This window comes from Diplotaxodon limnothrissa, linkage group LG20 (genome assembly GCF_057381915.1).
Source record: "Diplotaxodon limnothrissa isolate DT_005_m linkage group LG20, D_limnothrissa_male_GT1.1, whole genome shotgun sequence".
Taxonomy (NCBI): Eukaryota; Metazoa; Chordata; class Actinopteri; order Cichliformes; family Cichlidae; genus Diplotaxodon; species Diplotaxodon limnothrissa.
The window spans coordinates 5165095-5188653 of NC_140615.1; the positions used below are offsets into that span (position 1 = coordinate 5165095).

Here is a 23559-nt window from a genome sequence, read left to right on the forward strand (position 1 = left end):
AGCAATTGGCCGGACAGATTCGACATATTCACAGGGTTTTATCACAGCATCACTAGTACTGTAGTTAGTGTAATGACACCCGATTACAGAAAAAGCAATGTGAATGAATGTGAAACACATAGTCACATCAGACTACAGCAAAACAAATGCAAAAACAAAACAAAACAAAAGATCACGTGAATGTTTCCACGATGAAAAGAAGAAAAGCTTGTTCAGTGATCACTCGGGAGATCCGGGAGTGCTTTACTACTATTGTTTAGTTCATAACAGATTTGGTAAATCAAACTTTGTTACATTTTTTCTCTCTAGGAGTTTATTCATCTCATATACCTGTTTTTAAGAAACTCTCATGTAGCTTTGGGTTTATGTCCAGGCTCAGTGGGTTTTATAAAAGATCCTTTTCTTGTATTTAAAGTGATTTCATGTTTGTATGCCAGCTTTACTCACAGGAGTGTTCCAAGATTAATTTATCAAACCAACAAATTGTGCAAAAAATTGTATAAATAGTTTTGTGTATTAGAATGAATACAAATCATACTGATACAATGCTTAAAACATTTATTAGACCAGCAGTCATTAATAACAGGAAAGCACAAATATTGTTTTTAAATCTGGCAAAAACTTGTTAAAAACTAAAAGTCAAAGCCATGGAACTGAATTCATCTTTTTATACCCATATTTTGGCCTGCACACCGGACCAGTCTGAGAATTCAGAAATTAATCAGACATAACATTCAATCATTAAAACAATTTTTTTCCAAAGCAAAATAAATAACTTCCTTAATATTTTTTCCTTTTTTTGTCAAATAGTAAATGTGAAAATTTGTACATTGTATGAGGAGCTTATGGATGCCAGTAGATGAAATAGATACTGTACACTTTTTTTTTGCTGTGAATAAAATCTTGATAGAGTTTCTACCAAATCTGAAAATGTCCACAGTGTGTCAGAGAATAGAACTGAACTGAGATGTTTTGTTTAAAGTAAAAGAAGGAAAAGCATCATCCTCTTTCCTTGTAAACGTGCAGCTCAAGACCAAATAAGGCTGCAGCATTGTCCCCTGTAGTGATAGCACTAATCTAATGCATTTGAAAAAGAATCATAATATGACAAGATTTAGCATCTCTTTTTTCTAATTCATAAAGAGGTTAATGGTTGTGTGTCTCTGTCATGGTTAATCTATACCATAAATGAACTGCTCTGAAATTCATTTGTAACTGCACCAAGACCACTGTCTCAAAAAGCCCCTTTTACATTAGTAATTAATCAGATCGACTCGCCACAGTTTGCCACAGTTTTCAGGGTTTTCCATTATGTCACAGTACCTGGTACTTGGTACTAAATGGTGCCTGCTTGGCCGGGCTTCGAAGAGATCTGAGCAGGTACTAAAATGTGATGAAGTCAGACTGCATGCCACCAACTGATATGTGTATATATATATATGTATATGTATGTGTATATACACATACATATGTATATATAGCTTGGGAGTCATTTGCAGTGACTCCCAAGCTAGGCTAGTGGCTCCAGCAGATCCTGGGAACAACATCAGAGATCTCTGTCCAGAAGAGCGCAGTCCTAGGAACAGCTAAGATCCCCTCAAGCTCCCAGGCCTCTGGTAAAGGACCCGAGCTTGAAGGATTGACCGCCCGCAGGGGCGAGCGGGGAATAATATATGTATATATATACTTCAGTTAACAGAAGTTGCATCCGATGTGGTTTCCTTCTTGGAGTTACTGTTGCTTTCTTTTCACCTTGAAGCAGTCTGGCCTTCTTCCTCTGACCTTTGATATCAGCAACACATTTTCTTCTGAAGAACCTCCGTTTACTGGATATTTTCTCTTACAGATGACTGTGTGAGAAATGCCAGTGGATCAGTGCTTTCTGAAATACTGAAACCAAAACCAACAACCACGCCACATTCAAAGTAAATGCTTGGTTTAAACTTAAGCAAGTATCCTTAAATTTTGACTGTACCATCCAAATGTCTCAGCAGAAATATGTTTTCTCAATACTCTGTTTTCCAGCTTTGGTAAATATTTGTTTTAATGTGCAATATTTTTGGCTCATGTGCAATTATTTTGGTCCCAGTCTGTTTCAATGTTTCCTACACATACACCATGTATATAGTTCCACTCACATATGTATACATATACACTGTTTTTTATTTTATTATATTTATTTAATTATTTATTTATTTATTTATTTTCCGCCTTCGTTGTATATTGGTTTCTCTTCTTCTTACTTTACCTTTGTGGTCCAGCTACCCAAGAAAATGCACAATGAGAATAAAAAGCTCTAAGTAAGTCTAATGACCTCACAAAGTCACTGGCAGGCATAGTTGTAGTTTATGACAGTATAACTTGTTAATGGAAATCACAGTATATGGTAAAATCTTTTAATAGTATTGGAGGCTGAATCACTCACACACACACACACACACACACACACACACACACACACACACACACACACACACACACACACACACGATGTAATAAACACAAATGTTGCATCAGAAGTGAACCAGTTCGGTTAATCTCCTTGTGTCTTTGTCTGTGCAGTAAAATAAAATAAAGCTACCAGCATATGTTTCATGTAGTTGGTTTTATTTTATTATTGTAACCATATAAAAAAGCAATAGTACATTTTGTGTTTTGCAAGATTTTAGTCATGCAACTTAATGAGCTGCTAAAGCGATCACATTCTTGTGTAAATGCAAAACTATGAGACAAATGTTCGCTGTTGGATATGAGGTGAAAGCATTTTCATATTTCTTTTCCAGTGATATTGACTCTCCATTGTCCATTTCCATTTGTGTCCATTTCCAATATGCAGACACATAACACAGTCCAAAAAAGAATCAGCCACAGAACTGTTGTGCCACAGACGTGTCCAGCAACAGTTCCCAAAGCCTCGTGAGGAGCACGTCTTTGACAACTTCCTCTTCTTTCCTCTTTAGGAGGAGCCTTCAATCCTGCAGCAAGAATTCAAAACTAAAACTGTCCCAAAGTGCTGAGAATTAGCGAGCATCACAATGAAGATGAAGTTTTCCATTGTTTTTATTCTTTTAATAGGTATGAAAAAAAAGGCTATTCCACTTTTTCCAGTATTTGAGAAGTTGTATTGACAGCTGTTTGTTTTCCAGATATCTGTCATCTAAAAGGCCAGGAGAGGATTAAAGAGTTCGAGCACATTTTCCTGAGACTCTCCTTTCCTTCATTTTACAACAGTTACAACAAGGCTTGCTGTAAACTGTATCCGGGAGGCTGCTACAGGCTGATGGACAGTTCAGGATATACCTGTGAACTTTTGAAAGGAAGAGTGACCAAAATAGAAAATGATGGCTGGATTGAATTTAGAATAGCAAATGTGCAATTTGTAGATGGAGGCTTTTACAGGTGTGTCGTGCTGGGAGCCCCAAATCACATCTACAGGGACTATTATGTAGAAGTGTCTGGTGAGTATTCTTATAAAACTTTTGACAGGATGCTCTAAATGCATTTCATGCAACAGTTGTTACTGTCATTGTTTATTAGCTGTATTTAAGCATGGTTTTTATTTGACTTTGTTATATCTGAAATTTGCAGAAGTTTCAGATCACTTCAGCCATTCACAGCCTCCAATCACAGGGACCACCAAAGCCCCCGGCACATCCACAGCACTCCCAGAGTCCACTAGACCTGCTTTAGCAGAGGACCACGGTGACAGCAACAGGTGGTCACTCTGCACATTGCTCGTTTTTGTTGTTGCTCACTGGTCAAATTGTTCCTGTGTCTGAAACATGAATAGTTTTTTCATTTTTGTGCTCTGCTCCTCTTCAGAGTCTCCTGGAGTTTTAGTTTGCCGCTGGCTGTCATTGTGGCAATTACAGTGATGATGTTCATCAGTTCAGTGATTGGTGTTGTTTGCTGCAGAGTCAGGAGAAAATCCAAACTGCTAGGTAAGCAGTTCCCTGAAAACTGCTGTCGCAGAGCTCAGACTGTCTGCCAAAGTTTATGATAAAATATATTCTTTTTTTTCCTCTTATAGAATGGGTAAATGATGTGAAGTTCTGTTGTTTTTCTTTGTAGACAAATATGGACAAACTCACCGTGACTCACTGAACCAAGAAGCTTCGGTACGTGCTAAACAGGGAACAAGCAGTCGCTGTGACTCACTATCATGTTAAATTGGAGACATGTTTATACTTTAAACTTCCTCTAAAATACTGTCTCTTGGCAAAATGTGTCTCTACTAGGAAACGAGCAGCGTAGTTTACACAATGGTGGACTTCAGGGCTCTGCAGAAGCCCGAAGAAGTGTATGCAAATGTGAGGATGCACAACGCACCAACAGGAGCTGCCGACGAAGAGCATGCTGGGATGGTGGAATACTCCATACTGGCAATCCAACCGTGAATTTGAGTTACAGATTTTAATGTCTGATCCACTTTAATTCTTTTGTCAGTGTTTTGTTGGAAAGTTTTTATGTATATGTCAGTTAACTGCTTAAATACTAAAAGATGTTTAATGATCAAGCAGAGACTGATCACTTCTACTTTGTTTTGATTATTTTGTATCCCAAACCTTGAATGGACTGTAAAATCTGAAATCTGATGATGTTTATAATAATGAGCTATTAATGGAGAAATGTTGACAGCATAAGAAATGAAATTAAAACAGTTAACTCTGTCTCTGCAGTAAATGTGTGCTTTGTCTGTGTTTGAGACTTCCCCATTCTCATGTTCACAGGTTGAGATAGCAGCAGAGTTGTGAAATCATGTCATCAGGTTATCATCTGTTCTATCAATGTTTGTCCTTATCAGCTTCTTCGATGTCAGTGGCAACCTGCCCTTTTTTCTTCTGAGAGCAGTTGGGTCATTTTTTTCTTAGCCTGTTGTCCTTACCATAAAAAAGTGAAAACTTTCAGATCCTTTGTAAAAGGTCGAGTGTATAAAAGAACACACTGGACTGATTCTTGTTCCTGTGACATTTCAGCACAACACAGAAACACTTTATTCTACTGATGTGCGATAATAGTAGATAGCCATGCAAGTCCAGTCGACACAGATACACACACACAGAGAAATGCTATGCGTTGCTATAATCTGTTTAATGTAAAGGCAGCTACAACATGTTCACATGCACGTTTTCCACAAACTCCTGTTTGCATAAACTCTCCCATTCCATTAAAATACATGCTTGGAGTATTTATGAGATTACTGATGTCATTACGCTGACTTGGCCAGACCAATGTTCTGGGACTGGGCATTAAAGACGGCATAGTATTCCCGGATGAAAACATCTCCCAAGATCCAGAGCTGCATGGTGCCACCCTGACCAAAGCCAGTCATACAACCAGAGGAGCTCTGTGGACAGGGGAGAAAGAAAAGATATATTTCTTCAAATCTTCATTATTGTATTGTATTATTTGGTGCTGTGGTTGGCAGGATGGTCTTACTGACCTGAGAAACATAGGCAGATGCAGGGACTGTGAAGGCGTTTCCATTGAGAGTGAAGGTGACATCGGGCATGCTCGGGATGTTCTGGCAGTTCACTATAGCCTGTCAGCAGAACAAAGTCAGAGGCCATGAGGCAGAAGAAAATCTGTTTATTGGTATTTTACAGTTTTCCAACTGAAGCAGCTATCCGAATCCCACTTAATTATTTTTATTTCAAAGTTCTGACGTCAGGGTCTTAAATGTCTGTTTACTCTGGGTTCAGAAAAAGGGGAAAATTTGTGTCACGATGGTATGACTCACATCTCCTGACTGGTCGGTTGAGGCTCCAACCCAGCTATTCAGATTGTTGATGTCAGTGGTTGGACCAACAATCTGGGAGGTGCCAGTGTCGATGATGGCCTGGCACCCGCCAGAGCAGGCTACAGTCTGCCCGTTGATGGTAACACTGTGAAGTGGAAAGTTGAATTACAGTCAAGCCAAGAAGTTTTATAACCTTGTGATTTTTTGTGTCTGATATGAAGCTGTAAGCAAAGATGTTGGCTATGAAGAAAACAGCTTTTGGATGACTTATTGGCACCTGTCCATGTTGATCTGCCAGTAGGTGGCAGAAGACAGGGGGATCCAGGTGATTGTTCCAGTGTAGTGGGTGCTGTCAGTACCACCAAAGACCACCTCGCTGCCCTGTTCACTATTGCTAAGATATTACACACACACACACACACACACACACACACACACACACACACACACACACACACACACACACACACAGAGAGAGAGAGAGAGAATCATATCATAAATTCACAAAATATACTCAAAAAGAAAAACCCAATAAAGATTTTCCAGCCAACTGAATTCCATTTCATTTCAGTACCCGCTCAGGTAGACTGAGAAAATGGGCTCTGACACCAGCCCCTGAGTGATCATGTTGTTAAAAACTGGTACAACATTGTCAGAGGCGATGCTCTGGAAGGCCAGTCCTAAGATCCCATCAGCCTGCATGTAAGTCATGAAAGAAGCCTCTGTCTCACTCAATCCAAACACCTGCTTGGCCACAGAGATGCCGCCCACCTGGACATGCAAAACAGCTGTCACTCACAGTTCAGCAAACCACAAAGAGATGCCCATCTGAAGTCTAAATAGACTAAGTTTTTTGTTCCACGGGTTTTGGTTACCTCAACAGTGTCGCTGCCCAGTAACCCAGTCATGCTGCCAGTCCCGTACTGGATGGACAGAGACTGGTCACCCCACTGGAAGGTGGATGACTGTGATGGGTTGAATTGATTGTGGTTCTCTGCAGAGGAATGCATTTTTAAGTTTTGCAATTTTATACAACTTGGATGTCTAGCATTTCAGTGATGGCAATGAGTGTTGTTCTGCTGGTAAAGTTACAACTAGAACAAGCTAGAAAGAATGTGCTACCAAAGTAAACCAATTCATTATGTGGAGAATCAGAGTTGCAAGTGCAAATACTGCAGAAATCTCAAGTCACTGTGATAATCAAACTGTGCTGCTCTGTTATTATTGCTAAATGACTTCTACTAATGCTCGAAGGATTCCAGTGTTGCTAGCGGTCAAGTTCATCTAGGCTTGTATATTGATTTCGCCTCACGAGTTAAGAGCATATTTTCTGCTGGAAAAAAGTTACATTATGGATAAAATTCATGAATGAAAAAGAGCCTAAAATGAAAAAGGGATATTTTTGAACAGTATCTAATAACAGAAGTACACATTTCTGTATGTTCCAACCATACTGGCCAGGTTGTACCATGTTGTCTGAGCTTCGGCAGTCATCATAGTGGCACTCACCACAGGCTGAACTGTTGCAATACACTGAAGGGACCCACAAGTTGGAGGAGCCAGTGTCAAAAATGACAGAGAAGGACTGAGGAGGGGTTCCAATGGAGATCGTACCATAGTAGGACAACTAGAGGGACAGATAAAGAAGGAACAAGTACACAGATGCAGATTCAGATTTAAAAAGACAATTTTGAAAAAGTAAAGCAAGGTATGTTTTCAACGACATGAACAAAATCTAAAGCTTTTTACTAATCTGGGCTTACGTCAGCGTCATTGGTCATGGACTCGGTGCCACTGCTGTAGAACTTGGCTGCTGGGTTGTATGGGTGACTCTTCCTGTACTCCTCCCACAACCCTTTCTCTTTGAGGGTTTGCCTGGCAGATTTTCCCTTAATCAGGGGCATCCTACATGTAGCAATGTGAGCAGAAAGTCATGCAATGAGCAAGGCAGGCCTGAACTTTACAGCTGGAGAAATGTCTGTGCGATATTCAGGTGAGCAGGAGGACCTTTAGATCTCCTCATAGGAACACGGAGAGTTTCACAATTTTTTATGTATTTAATGTCAAATACATAAAACAAATAAAGAAACAACCAATCAAGTCAGACTTACTTATGGAGACATTCAGCGAAAGCCACGAGGGCAGCCAAAACGACCAGCCACTTCATCATGTTGCTGTCTCTACAGGTAGACTCAGATGAGTGAACGTCCAGTTGCTGAGGCCAGCCCTTATATACAACTAATCAAGGTTGTTTTTCCGAAATGCCCTTTCCTATAAGCTGATATGAAAGATGGTGATAAGAAGCATATGATTTAGAAAACAGACTCTTATCTGGGGACAAATATCCCATTAAGCTTGTGAACACTGAAAGTGTTCAGGAAGATTGTAAAAAAAATGTTTTGTATGAACTTAAAAGTTGCAACTCTAAAAGTCAAACTTGTATTTACAGGGTATCTACTGAAAATGACAACTAACTTCCAAAGGATTGACTTTATTATTCGTCACATCATTTAAATACACTGTAAGTGCTAAACAGGTACACCAATGTGTTGGTGTGCAGTTCAGGAGATATGATGTCCAGACCTTCTACTTAATACCAGTATGCAAACTTTCCTCAAGGTTTCCAAAGATGTGAGCTTGAATTACTTGGAAAGGTTTATCTGATAACAATAAAACAAAGGTAGGACAAGCAAAGATGTAATCATGTGAAAGTGTGAGCCGTAAATTACAGAAACTTGTTTCCACCACTGTATTTATTTGCTTATTTTGCCATCCATAAGTCAAAATTTCTCATTATTATCTCAAAGTTTTGACTTAATAAACTGAAATTAGGGTTAGGTTTAAGATTTAGACAAACACTTTTTCTCAATTTTCATAAGTTCACTGAAAAACAATAGCTGTTTTTCTGTACTACGCTGCAGTAACATTTAACAAATTGGTAGCATAAAGTATTCACACCCAATAGAAGTAGCAATTATAGTACTCCAATCAAAACATACTCAATTACAGTTAGCAAAATGTAATCCTACATTAAACAAATGATGTAAGTGGCTAGTCTTTGAATTTATTCTGGTTTATTATTATTTGCTGTGCATTTATGTATAAGTGGTGTTTTATGCTGTAGCTAAGGCTGCAGCTCTTTATATACTGTAACGGTGAGCTGTATTTGATGAGCATTATAAATGTTTTCTATGTGGTAACTCGACCTAAAAAGTAAGTAGTTACTGCAGATGTCAAATAAATATAAGTACAAAGGACAATATTTTACACAGATGCAGTGGAGTATAAATATAAAGACCAAGTAGAGTAAGTAAAGGACAGCACAAGTACCTCACAGCTGCAGGGTAATACTCCCAGTTCATAACATCTCTGGTGATCTATACTACTTTTTCCCTTAATGTTTTCCTGTTATTAATTTTTTATTAGTTAAAGCTTTTGAAGTCCACGTGTCAGGTCATGATTTCACACTGGACACGGTACATTTCAATTTAAGACAGAAGAAACAAAGAACTACTAACGATTTAACATGAGGGAATTTCACCTTGACTCACGTATGCACTAATCAAATATATTATACAAGGTCAGTTTGCGTGTGAAAGTATTTGCACTAAGATTCTGTTTATGACCGTTATCACACCGTGATTAAAACCAGTTGACATTTCCATTCCATACTGAACATAATGTTTTATGCAACAATATTAACTGAGCCCTCTATAAAACACAACTTTATGTATATGTTTATTGACAGTAATACTCGAACACGTCTCATGATAAATTAATATAAAATGAGCATGAAAGAAACAGCAGATGTGCTAAAGGTTCACAAATAACTCTCGGGGTAACATTTGGCTTGTTAAATTAAAGCTGTCTCATGTTTATTGTAGATCTTGTTGGTTACACTTCCCTGTTTCTTTTTATGTGCTTGTTGTGTGCATCAGTAGAACCTATACATTTTAGTGCATAGAGTACACAAATGAAGAATAAAGTCACTGAAGAAGATTTTGATCCGCAGGCCGTTCAGATTTCCACTCTGTTTGCTGTTGTGCTTGCATCATTCTGGGTGTTCTCTCGTCCGTTAAAAGTCCATGTTTTTGAAGTCCTCAGTACACCTGTACTTGCTGTCAGCATACCTGGTGCACACCAAGTGGGGGAGACAGGGGCAGGTGTGATGTTGCCTTTTCCCTGGATAGGGTACCTGGAAGCGTGAAAAAGGGGAAAGGGAATGTAGCTTTGGGGTAATCTGACAGCTTAAATCCTTTATGAGCTGACAACTGGAACTGCAGGCCCTAAAGCTTCTCTTAATCGGTCTGAGTTTCAGAGATGGATGTGGTGTTAGTAGAAGTAATCGTCGCCTGTTCCAGATAATCAAAGAGATATATGGCTCAGATCTGCTGAGTAGAATCAATACCCCCTGCACTTATCAGCAGCTTTTCTAAGGCTTCAGCCAGCTTGACAGCAATCAGAATTTCTTAAAACAGGAAAGAAGGATAAACGTGTGTGTGTGCCTATGTGCGCGTATGTGTGTGTAACACTGGAAGATTATTATAACTGACATCACATTTATCCCCACCTTGTGGCTAAAGGGGTGGCACTCATCCCCTTCCACACCTCTTGGGACACACATCCTCAGACCCCTCAGCCATAGACTGACAGCACAGCAAAGGCCAAAACCACACTGCACATCTCTCTCACAAGCCTGCAGGAAAGATAGAAGGACAAGGTGGCAGAGGTCTAGACAAAAAGTAATAAAAGCAATTCTATTGTTGCCAGTAAATCAGTTTCATCTTCATATATGGTAATAGATATAGAGTTTATCTTTTCATATATATAACTTTTACTTATTGTAATAGAGATACCCTCCCATGTTTGGCGAGTGAAATCCATTTGATTTATTCCCTGTCCTCTCCCTAACCCATTTACAAATGAATAGCATTCAGGGGGCTGAGATAATTTCCTCTGATTTTTCCAGTTAACTTCAAGCGGGGGAGGATATGATCTGTCATTAGTCATTTGTAATGAAATTTAACAATATTATCCAGAGAAGTGATGTGTTCAGTTTTCATCCACACACAAAAATGTAAGTTAAAATAATTTAAAATAAAACTAAAAATTTATATATATATATATATATATATATATATATATATACATATAAAAGGATTTTGTGATGATGAAAATATAATGATAGAAACAGACATTTTAAATATTTTTCTTGATTTTTTAAAAAATTATTTGAATATACTAGTGCCCCATTCCACTTGGAATGGGGCACTGAACTGAAGCAACAGTTACAGTTATGATAGACACAATGTAAAATGCACTTTCAATATGACAACACACAGATTGATGAGTTGATTAAAATATTGCTTTAGTCTGATAAATCAAAAACCTTAACATTGAGTTGCTCCATTAGAAATTTCCATCTTACCCCTGTGATAACAGCTCCTCTGCACCAGCTCCCAACAGACAACAGGAGGAAGGACAGCAGCACCTCCCTGAAACCCATGACAGCAACAAGAGAACTAGACTCTCTCAGCACCCCCAGCACCACACAACAACTGTGAACTGTCTCTGTGGCACGTCAAGCTGGTTCCCCGACTCTTCAGCCACTCCTCAACGTTTACTCAACTCCTTAGAGAAGGCAGCCTCCCTTTCTCCTTCTCTTTATCCACCTGTGACCCCCCCACCCAACACTCTCCCCTCCCTCTCTTCTTTCCTCCCTCCTCATGCCAGAAAAATCCCCCTTACACCCCTTCTGCCTGTCCACTCAGAAGCTCTGTCATCTCACCTATCCAGATGATGGCTTACGAAGACTCACTTTAGGGTTCGACTACATCGTCTCTGGACCGGAGCTGTAAGAGTTTCCACCAAGCTAGCAAAAACAAAAGAACCAATTCAGGAGTTGACAAACTAAAATAAATCTGACATGTCTGTGGAAGAAAGGGCACAAGTCCTGAGCTATTTGTCAATCAGAAGTGATCAAGACAAAACAAATAAAAATCAAAGCCATCTAATGAGTTTACTGACATTACCACATTACTGACTTGTGGGTTGGTCTTCTGGTAAAACAGAAACAAGAACGCAATATTTCTTATTTATCACATTACTGTATGGCAGGGGTAGGCAACCTTTCTGATGACGAGTGCCATTTAAAATTTCCTCAGAAGTCAGTGTGCCATATGATTGCATTAGCAATAAATTTAATAACGCTCTATATGAACAGTTACGCACTATATAGAACCACTTTATAGAATTATATTTGTTCGCAGATGTTGGCAGCTATCAGTGAATAGTTATCAGCTATTTTGAAACAAAAAAAGACTTTTTATCCATGACAGCAAATGAACTGTACAACAGAAAATGCAAATGCTATTTATGGTCTCCTCACAACAATGATAAGAACAATAAACTGGGCCAATATGGCATGTCTGTTAATACAGGGAAAATGTGATCTCTGGTCTCCCACTCAGAGACACAGGTCTCCGAGTGTCCAGCATTCAGACGGCTGCCTGAGGACTCATGTGAGAGAAAATCCGCTCACACAGATATGTAGAGTCAAATACTGTCAATAAGGCCTCTGCAATGTTCTGAAGACAGTTAAACCTGTCAGGTAGTGATGTCCAGCAGGTGAAAATGCAGCTCCATGAACACGCACAGCTGTGGATTCCAGCTGCTTCGATGTTGCATTAACTGGCATTAACTCAGCCAGTTAATGTGAGACAAATCCAGCTGCTCATTAAAGATTTCTGGTTTGATCAGAAAAAAAAAATTGGTCCATACACCTGAAAGTCCCAAAAACGCCTTGTGTCTCAAGCCTACGGATGTATCCGTGTATTTCCGTGGTGCTGATGCTGTGCTGAGCGGACAGCTCCTGAAGCTTTTGAAATGTCGGAATATGGAAAGCTAACAACGACCCTCTCACCAGTAGGCTAAGTTATTTTTAGCCAATTACAAGTTGAATCTGGTAGTTGGGGTTGTTAGCTAAGATACCGTCATGAAGAAGCAGCACAACTAATGTGTCTATGAGAGCTAATTTGCGATGTGCACCGCTGACGTGGCCATTTATTTTTTAATGCACCTTCTCATATTAATTCACTGCGTGTCGTGCCCAGGGCTGGACTGGGACAAAAATCGTCCCGGGCATTTTGACTAGAGACCGGCCCACCAGGTATTAAAGCCATTAAGCCTTTAAATGAAAACAAACGCTGTTGTGACAGTGATGTACAGTCTTGTTGGTATATATATGATTTCTATATATTTTACGTCAGATAAAAACTTTGGTTGTAAGATTCAGATAATTATTTAATAACAGACATTTTAAATGAGAATAAGAAAGTATTTCTTTGTGCCCCCCTCTCCCTGTTAATGCCCTACCTGCCCCCCTGGCAAAACTTTGCTAAACCCGCCCCTGCACAGTTACCAGCTGTCAGCTAAGTAAAAAAAGGATCCTGGTGTTATTTGTCTCTCAGAAACAGTTCATAACTTCCCTTCAACTCAGTCATGTCACCTAAAAGTTAAACCTGTTTCTCCATCACAGCCCTGATGATTCAGTAAGGACATCTCCTGGTTTCATCTTCATGTTTCCCTCTCACCAGATAACCAAACCGACATCATGACCAGCAGCTTTACAGCTGTGGCTCCAGCAAACATCAGCTGATACTAGAAAGTAATATTAAATACATTCTAACAACAGCTGATCAAGCTTAAACGCGCTGCTGTTGTTTAGCGCGACATCCGGCGGTTTCCTCTTTCTGGCACAAAGTGGGCGATAAACAAACAAGAGAGAAAAGCCGATCAGCTGATCATTGATCAGTTTCATAATTGAAGTAGAAACAGGAGAGGGAGGGGCAGAGAATGAGAGGAGAAGAGGCAGCTGCAGCGTAAAGACACAGAATAACTCCAGCTTTGTGTCTTTTTCATTGTAGCTGAAGTCCGGGACAAACTGCATCCCTTCTCAGCTCAATACGAAACACGTAATAATTTCTCTGAATACGGACGATTCGTCTTTTTACTGGACAGTTGGCAACTCTACTAACTAACCTTATGAATAAAATAAAGTTCAACATCAGTAACATCATAGCACCCACCCAGCTGTATAGAAACTCCGTCATGCTAGCTAGTACGCAGTACGAGTTACTGTAACTGATTGTAAAAAGTCAGCACAATGAGAATACTCGTGCCATCAGTTAACCCTTTCGCGTGCCAACTGTGGCACGCGTGCCTAGGGTTGCCGACCCCTGCTGTATGGTGTGTGTCATGATGCTATGTGTTTTAAAGAGGTTTAAATGAATGATTAAAACCTCGCACCACTCCTCACTGAGACGTCGAAGCTACAGTGCCACTAAAGTGATACGAGAATAGGAATAATGAGTCTTAATGTCTCTGAATTATGGTAGTGAGGATCGCAGTGATACATCGACTCTGAGTCAGGTCTCTATTTCAGATCCAGCTCATTTGCAGATTTACTGCAGCTCTAATGTATGGGTCACGAATAATCGGATTTATACCAACCTCTGGTTGTACAAGATTAAAGATTTCCTGTGTGTGTGTGTGTTTGTGTGTGTGTGTGTGTGTGTGTGTGTGTGTGTGTGTGTGTGTGTGTGTGTGTGTGTGTGTATGTGTGTGTGTTTGTGTGTGTGCAGGCCTGTTCTACTATCTTTGGAGGACAAATTTTAATTTGAAATTAGGGAAAAGACTTAGATTTAGGGTTTCATTGAGAATTCAGTAAGGTTAGAGTGACTGGCTTTGCTGTGACGGCTAAGGTTACAGCAATGGGCTTATGGATTTAGTATTTTATTGGCTGTCCTCATGATAGCAGGAGTTACTGTGTGTATGTGATGTGTACGTGATACATGAGCATGCATGTATGGCATAAAAAGCAGGCTGAAAATTGTTCCTTATGCACAGACTTATACTTTTACATGCGTCTGTGAGTACGTGACTGCTTGGACAGTGATGAGCAGCTGGTTGTCAGAGAAAACGGGCAGACTGTGATTTAAGTTGCGAAAAGAGAAATATGAGCGAGAGAAGACGAGAGCCAAAGACAGAAAAAAATTAGAGGGAAGGAGGGAGGGGGAGAGCACCCCTTGGGTTACTCAGCAGGACATTACCCTACTGCTGCACAGGTGATGGATTCCTCCAATGCAGTGGCCACATAATTACATTCACCCATTTTTGCCCTGTCAGCAGGAGCACTGAAGCCAAGCCATCCTGGGACAGGCAGCAGAAATCATGTGGAGGTGTGCCCAGAGGCCTCACACTAACTTCTAAAGAAATTGCATTAACAAAATCTGCCATCAAGAGGGTACAAGAAACAAGATTTCTGTTTTAAACCCAAAGTATTATTGCTATATTTTACATGCAATAAAAGCCATTGTTACCGTCCTTGTATTTATTATGCTGAGTCATTCTGTTATGTTACATGGATGGTGAAGATTGTGTTTGAAGGGGTGATTTTGCTTCTCAGTACCGAGGAGCACCTTCGACATTGGAGTTGTTTTAGGCAACCTCAGCTTATTTGTGGGTGTCGAGTGACTGCTCCATAGGAATACATTGGGAAGTGAATAATCAATAAATATATTCAGAAGAAAAACTAAACTAATCTGATTTTATATTTATACACCTCTGAGTACCAAAATCAATTTCTAGTGGAGGTGGGTATGAAGAGAGTAACAGATCAATGATGAAATATAGAGGAGCAAGGTTTCATTACATAACCTATCTAGTGTAGACAGTTACTTCAGTGAATGAGGACCTCGGGACACGGAAAACTGTACTGAATATTATACTCATGAATCAAACACTTTTCGCAGAGTGGGGAATATGAAATCTCATCATGATGTAAATGTTACGGTCCTGTGTTTTGTCCACTGTTTGTTTTTTGTTCAGTGTTTGGGTTTTGAATTTTTCCTTTTTATATTTGAGTCTATTTGGGTTTTTGTTTGTTTGTTTATTCATGTTATGCAAAGTTGTTGTTTTGTTTTTTTTAATTTTTTTAGTTCTGGCTACTGTTTAGTTTTCATGGTGTTTTGGATGCCTTTTCAGATGGGTAACAAAACTGCTTGTTTTGGATCCATGATCTTTATTTAGCTTCAGTTCCTAGTTTGAGTTATTTCTCATGCGTTAACTTCCTTCTGTGCTTGCCTCTGTTATTCCCTTCATCTTATCTTTCTGTGTCCTCCAGTGTTCCCTTCTCCAGTGTTCCCTTCATTTTTAATATGAGCTTTCCTGTCTCTGTGTTTATTTGTAGCTTTTGGATTGTTTCCTGCTTTAGTGTGATTTATTTCTCTCTGATTTCCTGTTTTTGAATCGTATTTTCTGTCTGTTGAATTGTCTTGATTACTTTCATCTTTGTCATGTTGGTGTTTTGTTCCCTGTGCATGTGCTTTTGTTGTCTTCAGGTCTCCTTGTATTCTTTGTACTTTGTGCTTTTGGACTTATTATCAGCTTTCTATTGACTCCTCTGTGTTGTGTCCTGCATTCTGGCTTCATTGCACACAAAACTGTGACATACACTCACTGGCCACTTCATTAAATATGCAAGTTTGATGACTCTTTATTTAGGCATTGAGATAGTCGAGATGACATTTTGAAATTCAAACTGAGTATCAGAATGGAGAACAAAGGTGAGCTGTTCTGAGTTTTTCAGAAACTGCTGATCTACGGGGATTTTCCTGCACAATTAATTCTCTAGGGTGTAAATATGGAAGTTACAAAAGTGTATTAGCAAATATCGATCTATCTAGTCACAAACTCTGTGCTTTATATGAACGTAAGAACGGCCAATATATTATGAATTAGATAATATGGAAGTTAACCCCATAGAAAACAGAAAAGGCGAATGCAAGCAGGCAATAGATTTTAAACTGGGGAGTGTGAATCATCATTTTAAATGTCAGAAATACATTTGTATTTGTAATTGATTTTTTAAATCCATTTAGTGATGTCTCTTTTAAAAATTGCATTTTTTCAAAAGGGTTTTGAAAAAATAGTTTTTAAATTTGGCATTAAAAAATGTTTTTTTATTAAGTTTTTATTTGTTAGTTTAATGCCATTTTATTTTAAATATTTATTAAATTAATGGATTTATAGTTCATTTAGAAATATTTATTTATGATCAGTCCTTTTATTTTCGATTGAATTATCAAATAATTATTGACTTTATTAATGCCTGAATGTCCAATAAATGAATGAATGAGGGAATGTATTTTGATGCATCATTCATCATTAAATCGAAAACGAAACGCTTTATTTCAATGCGCATGACTCACTTGGTCCTACAATACTATTGTATATTTCCGCGCTTGGCATATTTTGGTCCTCATATGGACCCTTAGTTCATGTGACAGTCAGCTGACTCTACCCGGAAACGTTGAGGTAGCAGACAACAACAAAAATACAGCTTCATTGAGCAAACTTCGATTTAAGTTATTCCCGATTGATAAGAATGGAGTCGACCCTCGAACAGCATCTCGATGATACGTAAGTTAAAACCACTCTAGCACTGAGTATATGTTTTACGGTTTTGTGACCTTTAAAGCGACTTTCGCTCCTTCTGTGTGTTTGTTTGTGGCAGCATGAAGAATCCAGCAGTGGTTGGTGTGCTCTGCACGGATCAACAAGGACACAACCTGGGCTGTAAGTGAGGAAACCCCAAACTAGTTCACGTTAACTGGCCTTTTACTTGTCAAAGTGCACTGGTGTCACTGCTCAGATGCTCAAAGTTATGGGTTATTTAGCCATAAGTCATTACGCTTTGGATGGGAGAGAGTACCGAGTGGTGTTGTTTTCACGAAAACATTAAGTTCTTATTGATCAATACTGGTCTACAAATAAGCATTTAAAGTAATACATAAGACAATATAAAACAGATTCAAGAGCAAAAGAATAATTCAAATAAACAAAGTAAAAACACAAGTATTAATTAAAAAAAATCCACGTTAAGCTCCTTCATAATAAAAAGGTTGTGGGCATTTCTTTGGAAATGTGGGGATTTTTTTTTTTTTACCTGCAATCTGTTAATTGTTGAAGCTCAACGGCCATACTAAAATTTCTACCTAAAGCATTGATCATAATGGGTTAGTGACGTTTGTCACTGCATGAAACAGAAAGACGCACTTACATCATTATGAAGGGAAAAAATATTCAAAAAGAATAGAAGCTTCTCAACTTAAAATTGTAGTAAAACTATATTGTATACTGATCTGAGTATTAGCATTGTACATACTGTATTTGTAGTCAAATGTAATCATTAGTTTTAGAATAATAAGTTCTAAGTTGTTTTTAAACCATCCACTACTAATACATTATTCTAATACAATAATAAAATACAATAATTAAAAAACTTTAACTATGTTGATGGAGAATTAATTTTCATTCTGCATATAAGTCAAGTGAGAATGAAAGACAATTAATTATGAAAGCTGAAATTTTGGGAATTTGGTGGTCTGCAGGATTCAGGTGTGTGTTAACACACAATGCCACAATCTTCCCATGAGTGGATGTCTCATGGTAAATGTGTTAAATGTTAAACATCATGAACAAGATGGCTGCAGTGTGCTCCACCGAGTCCCGTGAAAACATTCTTTTTTTACATGACTGAGAGTCAGCAGCCTGCTCCTATGCTTGCTCTATCAAGGATTAATAAATGTTTTAGTGATCCCTTGATTAACTTTGATGTAGTTCCTGTAAAAATCATCCAAACATGGGTATAAATGTTACAGATGGTATTTTTCAAATGTACAGTGGTCCCTCGTTTATCATGGGGGTTACGTTCTAAAAATAACACGCGATAGGTTAAATCCGCGAAGTAGCCAACTTCATCTATAATAATTATAAAAAATAATCTCCAGTATTATAGAATGAAACCAAAGGCACCCGCGGTCGCCCTTGACGGTGCAAAACGTTTCGTTGACATTGTTGTGTTTGTTGGGGAGAAAACATACAAACATACAGTACAGCACTTCAGAGTCACACTGCTAGCGATTGAAGATTTATGTAAATTTGACAAGCTGAACGATTGATTGACAATGGTCTACAGCCAATCAGGACGCAGAACACAACGCGCTGTAAAAATAAATAAATAAAATAAAAACCATGCAAAATTGCACAAAAAAAATCTGCGAAACAGCAAAGCTGCAAAAGGTGAACCGCGTTATAGCGAGGGACCACTGTAAATGTAAACGTTTTACTAGATTTTCTCTGATACAAAAAATTGCTGCTCTTTAATAACAAATTGTGTGTCGTGTATCTTTCATTCAAAAACATAATTAGCATATTGATAGTGGTATAACTCAGCTGGAAGGGTTATCACTTACACCAGATTATGTGCTGCTTTATCAGCATTTGCGGATTTTATTACATTTGACCAACAGACTTTCATATCATTGAAATACAAGTAGACTCTCTACTCACAGGCTCACTTTTCACTGCGATGGAATGTCCACTGTGTGATAGTTGTGTGTATTTGAAGTATATGCTTCAAAAGAAGTTCATTAAAATATTATGAATAAAATCTTACTGGCCAAACAATTTTGCTGTCTGACTCTCTGACAGCTTTCTGTATTGATTTGACTTCTTCCTACATTTTAGTTCAGTAGATTCACAGCACTCTCATGTCTGCGTAGTAAAGTAGCAGCCACTCAACTTACATACAGACTGTCTGTCCTAACGTAACAAAATCTACAGACAAATCCAACTAATTATCCACATAATGCTGTAAAATGTTCATTTTTGTTCATCTTACAAAAACTGAAGTGCAGAAACAGCAAATTGTGTTTTCCAGGGTTTTCTTGACCAGGTGCAGAAACTTTCTGGATTGTTGCTAAGAGTAGGCCTGGAAACGCAATGAAGTTAGTGTGCTTGTCCAAAACCGTGGATTTGTTCCTTCAGGTGTAGCCTGGTTTTCCTTATCAACAAAGAAATGTGTTAAAATCAAAAAATGTTGGTTTGGCTCCTCAGCTAGAAGCTAGACAACATGAGTTTGTTAGATGCACGATGACCTTAAAGAGAAATTAATCAACACTGGTTTGAGTGTTTTTTTTTCTTCTAAAAAAAAGTCTTTTATTTCCAGGCCGCGGGTCCCTGTCTGATGAACATGGCGGTGTTGTGTCCGTTTTGGCCAAACAAGCTGCAGCTCTCACAAAAGACCCAACAGACACTCCAACCGTATGCCTGGAGTCCGAGTCGGGGTGAGCACTGACACGACTTTTGTCTTTTTGGTTTTTGTTTGACTGACTTTCATCTCTCCTTTTTTTCTCCATCTCAGTGAATTCAAGCATTGCACTGATTAATATGCAGGGAGATGAGTACTGTTACGAAATCAGTTTCACCCCAGTTCTTTTTATTCCTCGGGCATCCAGAGACGGCACCGGAACTCAGTAGTCATTTTCACAAAACCTTTATTCATCTTCATTCATCTTCAGTTAAGCATGCATCTTCTAGAAGGGAGGACGTGCAAGGCCGGTGTCCCTCTGCAGATCTTCACTCCTTTGTCTGTGAAACACAGTTTTGTAGAAGCGACTCCATCATAAAACCACCATGGTGTGCTGCAAACTCTGTGTCTGTGTGTGTATGCACGAGCATGTGAGTGCCTGTGTGCCCGCGTACCTGTGTGTCTATGTGAGTGCACGTGAGTGACTGTGCATGTAGGTGTGGGTGCGTCATAACAGTCAAAGCACTGTGTGTGTGTGTGTATTTGTGTACGTGACTTCCTGCCGGTCATAAAAGTAATCTCCTCACCTAAGCTACACCAAATTCCTCTACACAACAGAGAACACAGAGTTAACATATTACAAACACTGAGACCGCCACCCAGGTCTCACCTGGGGAATTTCCACTCAACATTAACTTCTCTTTGTCTTACTTTCACAGCTCAAGTGGGGGAAAGTCTCCTAGAAATCTACTCCTAAGTTTATGACACACTCAGGCCTTTATTACATCGAGGGCAGTGTTAGTGTCTCTACAATAATTCTACATTTCTGAACTCTAAAGTAGGCTAAACATATCTTCAGTACCTCCAAAAAACATCTGAAAACAGGCCAAAATCAAATGATTAATTTCTCTAACTGATCACAGGCTTGACAAAAAGACTTTATTTTTGCAGCTCTGCTGCCCCCTTCTGGTGTACCATTAACATCAGCTCTCAAAATACTTGTGACCATAAAGGAGAAGTTATTAAAAATAAAATTAAGACTTTAAAGTGATAGGATAGAGACAATGGATGAGCCTGTTTTTTGTTGTTATTGTTTTTTAACTGTTTCCTTTTTAAAGGTGGTTATTTATTTTGTTCTGATTATTTCTAGAGTTTGATCATTTGTAACCACTTGATAAGAACAAATTTGTGGTTTTGTGATGAAATCTAGGAAGTGGTGCTTTCTTTCTGTGCTAGTTTACCTCGTTTACTGAAATTTGTGGTAATGATGATGACAAAAAAAATTTTTTGAGTAATAATCATTGATTGATTGCTCATACTGATCATCAGATTAGCAGTGTACGACTGACAGGTTGAAAAAGATTTATCAGTCAAAGGTGAAAACATGTCATAGAGAAAAACAGAGCATTTCCTGAACTTTGTCACCTTTGACTAATCCCTGTTTGTCAGTACAGTTTTTGTTTATCAGCTCAGAGTTTCTACATTTTTTTTTATCTTTATTTGTTCTTTAGGAACATTCTGGTGAGGAGTCACGGGACCATCACAGTAGCAGTTCATAAGATTGCATCTTGAAGACAACCGACTCGCTGAGGATTTTTTTTTCTCTCTTTTTGTAAAGAAGTGTATGCACATTAAGTTTATTCACGCAATCCAAAAACTGATTTGCTGCTTCTGTATATTCAGACTCCATATTTCAATAAGAAGATGCTTGTTCTTTAAATTGAATGGTAAATGCTGATCTGAAAGTAATACTGTTACTTTGATATCGTTTCCAAAACCAGCTCCGTGCTTTGTTATATCAACGCTCTCTGTTCCTGTGTCTTTTTGATTTCAAGGCTGTCGTACACAGAATAACAACCCCCAATAAACTTTAACTTGACTTTGAGATTGCCTAATGTGTGTTAAGTATTCATTGTTTTCTCCTTTGCTCAGTCTTACATGGTTGAGCCATTTTCTTGGAAGCTGGATGATATTTGCTGCAGAGGTGAGAACAAACTGGTTTCAGTGTTTGCAATCATTAAACGGAGCTGCTATAAAGCCCCAGTCGTTTTGAGAGTAGGTGCAGGTGGGAACAGGTATCATCTGGGTGCTCTCCTCTCTGTAAGAACTTGCACTGATTTTGTAATATTGCTTGCAGGTGGCCTATTTTTAGATATAGTTCCCGCCTATCCTGCTTTCTATAGCACATGGTCTCCTATTCACATACTAGACCGTGTAATGTGAGTAAAGTCTGCCTCGCTCTAAGGTTCTGACCGCAGAGGGAATTTTTTTTTCCTTCCTAGTCTCCGAGCTTTCAGATTGGGGCTCATTGGTGCTACAGTCACGTGGTTCTCCTCCGCGAAGGCTTTGCCCTCTGCAGCTCCTCGGCACAGAGAGCGATGCTGAGGCTGAGATGTGAGATGCAACTTAGAGGGTCCCGCGCATAGAGGCAAAGTTATGGCACGATCATCCCCGGAGAAAAACGTCCCGCAGCAGTCTCTCTGTGCCGAGAAGTCCCTCAATGGTGACGCGCACGTCTTTCATGGGCGCAGAAGCTCTGAGCGAGAAAACCCCAAATTACGCGTCAAAACAAACTAGTTCAAAGCGGGACAGAAGCAAGTCGACGGCAGGGGGAAATCAAAGGTACGAGCAGCTTTTTCTTTAACTGCAAACACGTTTCAACTTACTTATTCCTCAGATGAGTAAACGAAATGTTCGGATTACATTTTAACCGGATTTTTCTTTTATTGGTAAAGATCTATGTTCTCCCACACACAAAGCTCAGACACGGACAGAAATATAACTGTCCAAAAACAGACCGGTATCCTCGTTGACCCATGAAAGTTATTTCGGGGTTAAGAGAGTTTCACCTAGATTGCGTCAGTCCAGGTTCGGGCCTCTTTTTTTGGTCTGGTGGATAAGAGATATAATCTCGTGTCAGTGCCATCCCATGTCTGCCTGAATTTTCACATCTGTTTGAGCGACCCTTCTCTTCACTTCGCAGCGGTGCTGAGTTGAAGTGAGCGGCGCAATGCAACCGGCCTGCGAAGTGAAGATAAGGACTGGCTTGCAGCTACACAAGGTAAGACCACCCTGTTTTTTCCTCACTATAATACGACTGCAAGTCAAAGGCTTGCTCCATAATCTCACTATTCCTGATGTAGAAGCAAGACTGCTGGATGATATGGGTTATTTTGATTGATGGGACCAAAAGTCATAAAGACAGTGTCACCAAGCAATAATAAACGAAGTATAATTAAATTAACTTTTTTGTGAGTTTTAGCAAAGTCGTAGTTTATGTAATCTCCTAGGAGATGTAAACTCCCATTTAATCTCCCAGGAGAAAAAAAAGTTCAGCTATCGATGCATAATCCACACAAAAGTATGTCACTGGCAGTGAACAGGCCTAATTACTAATACTTGTGCTTTGTTAACACTTTATGTTGACTGGAGTACTCCAAATAAAACATGTTATGATGAAGTGGTTGACTTGTTCCTCTGCTGATCACCTGGAGACTATGAATAGGACTTTGCATCTCCGGTCCAGGGGCGATTCCGGTGTGGTTCCAAAGCCCTGTGTGCATATGAAAAGTAGCACAGGTGACCACAACTATGTCCATCACTATTTTTTATTTTCACAGGTTTTGCATACAAGGGCATGCCTTTTACTTTTAAGTGGAATTATAAA

The 23559-nt window shown here is 39.0% G+C and overlaps 4 protein-coding genes across 4 annotated transcripts; 2 read left to right on the plus strand and 2 right to left on the minus strand.

The window, feature by feature from the left end:
* The first annotated feature begins 3035 nt into the window (after positions 1-3035).
* LOC146610353 (uncharacterized) lies at positions 3036-4397 on the plus strand. The gene is made up of 6 exons (XM_085345492.1): positions 3036-3075; positions 3147-3458; positions 3589-3715; positions 3823-3941; positions 4072-4118; positions 4239-4397. The coding sequence occupies exons 1-6, from the start codon at positions 3036-3038 to the stop codon at positions 4395-4397; spliced, it is 804 nt and encodes a 267-aa protein (XP_085201618.1).
* Positions 4398-5209: 812 nt separating this feature from the next.
* On the minus strand, positions 5210-7910 carry LOC146610354 (pepsin A-like). Its single transcript, XM_085345422.1, has 9 exons — positions 7852-7910; positions 7504-7645; positions 7250-7367; positions 6616-6734; positions 6315-6511; positions 6018-6134; positions 5741-5885; positions 5444-5542; positions 5210-5347 (listed from the first exon to the last, which is right to left on the minus strand). Exons 1-9 carry the CDS (start codon positions 7908-7910, stop codon positions 5210-5212), a joined length of 1134 nt encoding a protein of 377 aa, XP_085201548.1.
* A 1905-nt stretch (positions 7911-9815) lies between these two features.
* On the minus strand, positions 9816-11246 carry prok1 (prokineticin 1). The gene is made up of 3 exons (XM_085345163.1): positions 11169-11246; positions 10311-10436; positions 9816-9935 (listed from the first exon to the last, which is right to left on the minus strand). The coding sequence occupies exons 1-3, from the start codon at positions 11244-11246 to the stop codon at positions 9816-9818; spliced, it is 324 nt and encodes a 107-aa protein (XP_085201289.1).
* Positions 11247-17108: 5862 nt separating this feature from the next.
* Positions 17109-21757, plus strand: lamtor5 (late endosomal/lysosomal adaptor, MAPK and MTOR activator 5). Its single transcript, XM_085344782.1, has 4 exons — positions 17109-17221; positions 17316-17377; positions 19812-19929; positions 21404-21757. Exons 1-4 carry the CDS (start codon positions 17187-17189, stop codon positions 21462-21464), a joined length of 276 nt encoding a protein of 91 aa, XP_085200908.1. The 5' UTR covers positions 17109-17186; the 3' UTR covers positions 21465-21757.
* Positions 21758-23559: the final 1802 nt, after the last annotated feature.

Bases quoted from the DNA above. Each gene is read 5' to 3' on its own strand.
- LOC146610353 (XM_085345492.1), top strand. From the start codon at position 3,036: ATGAAGATGAAGTTTTCCATTGTTTTTATTCTTTTAATAG. The intron at 3,716-3,822 runs GTGGTCACTCTG...GCTCCTCTTCAG, and splicing joins GACCACGGTGACAGCAACAG to AGTCTCCTGGAGTTTTAGTT. The intron at 3,942-4,071 runs GTAAGCAGTTCC...TTTTCTTTGTAG, and splicing joins GAGAAAATCCAAACTGCTAG to ACAAATATGGACAAACTCAC.
- LOC146610354 (XM_085345422.1), bottom strand. From the start codon at position 7,910: ATGATGAAGTGGCTGGTCGTTTTGGCTGCCCTCGTGGCTTTCGCTGAA. The intron at 5,886-6,017 runs GTGCCAATAAGT...TCCACTTCACAG, and splicing joins TGGCAGATCAACATGGACAG to TGTTACCATCAACGGGCAGA. The intron at 5,543-5,740 runs GTGAGTCATACC...TTCTGCTGACAG, and splicing joins CAACCGACCAGTCAGGAGAT to GCTATAGTGAACTGCCAGAA.
- prok1 (XM_085345163.1), bottom strand. From the start codon at position 11,246: ATGGGTTTCAGGGAGGTGCTGCTGTCCTTCCTCCTGTTGTCTGTTGGG. The intron at 10,437-11,168 runs GTAAGATGGAAA...TCTTTCCTGCAG, and splicing joins GAGGAGCTGTTATCACAGGG to GCTTGTGAGAGAGATGTGCA. The intron at 9,936-10,310 runs GTGGGGATAAAT...TCACGCTTCCAG, and splicing joins GCCACCCCTTTAGCCACAAG to GTACCCTATCCAGGGAAAAG.
- lamtor5 (XM_085344782.1), top strand. From the start codon at position 17,187: ATGGAGTCGACCCTCGAACAGCATCTCGATGATAC. The intron at 17,378-19,811 runs GTAAGTGAGGAA...TTTTATTTCCAG, and splicing joins ACAAGGACACAACCTGGGCT to GCCGCGGGTCCCTGTCTGAT. The intron at 19,930-21,403 runs GTGAGCACTGAC...TTTGTTCTTTAG, and splicing joins TGCCTGGAGTCCGAGTCGGG to GAACATTCTGGTGAGGAGTC.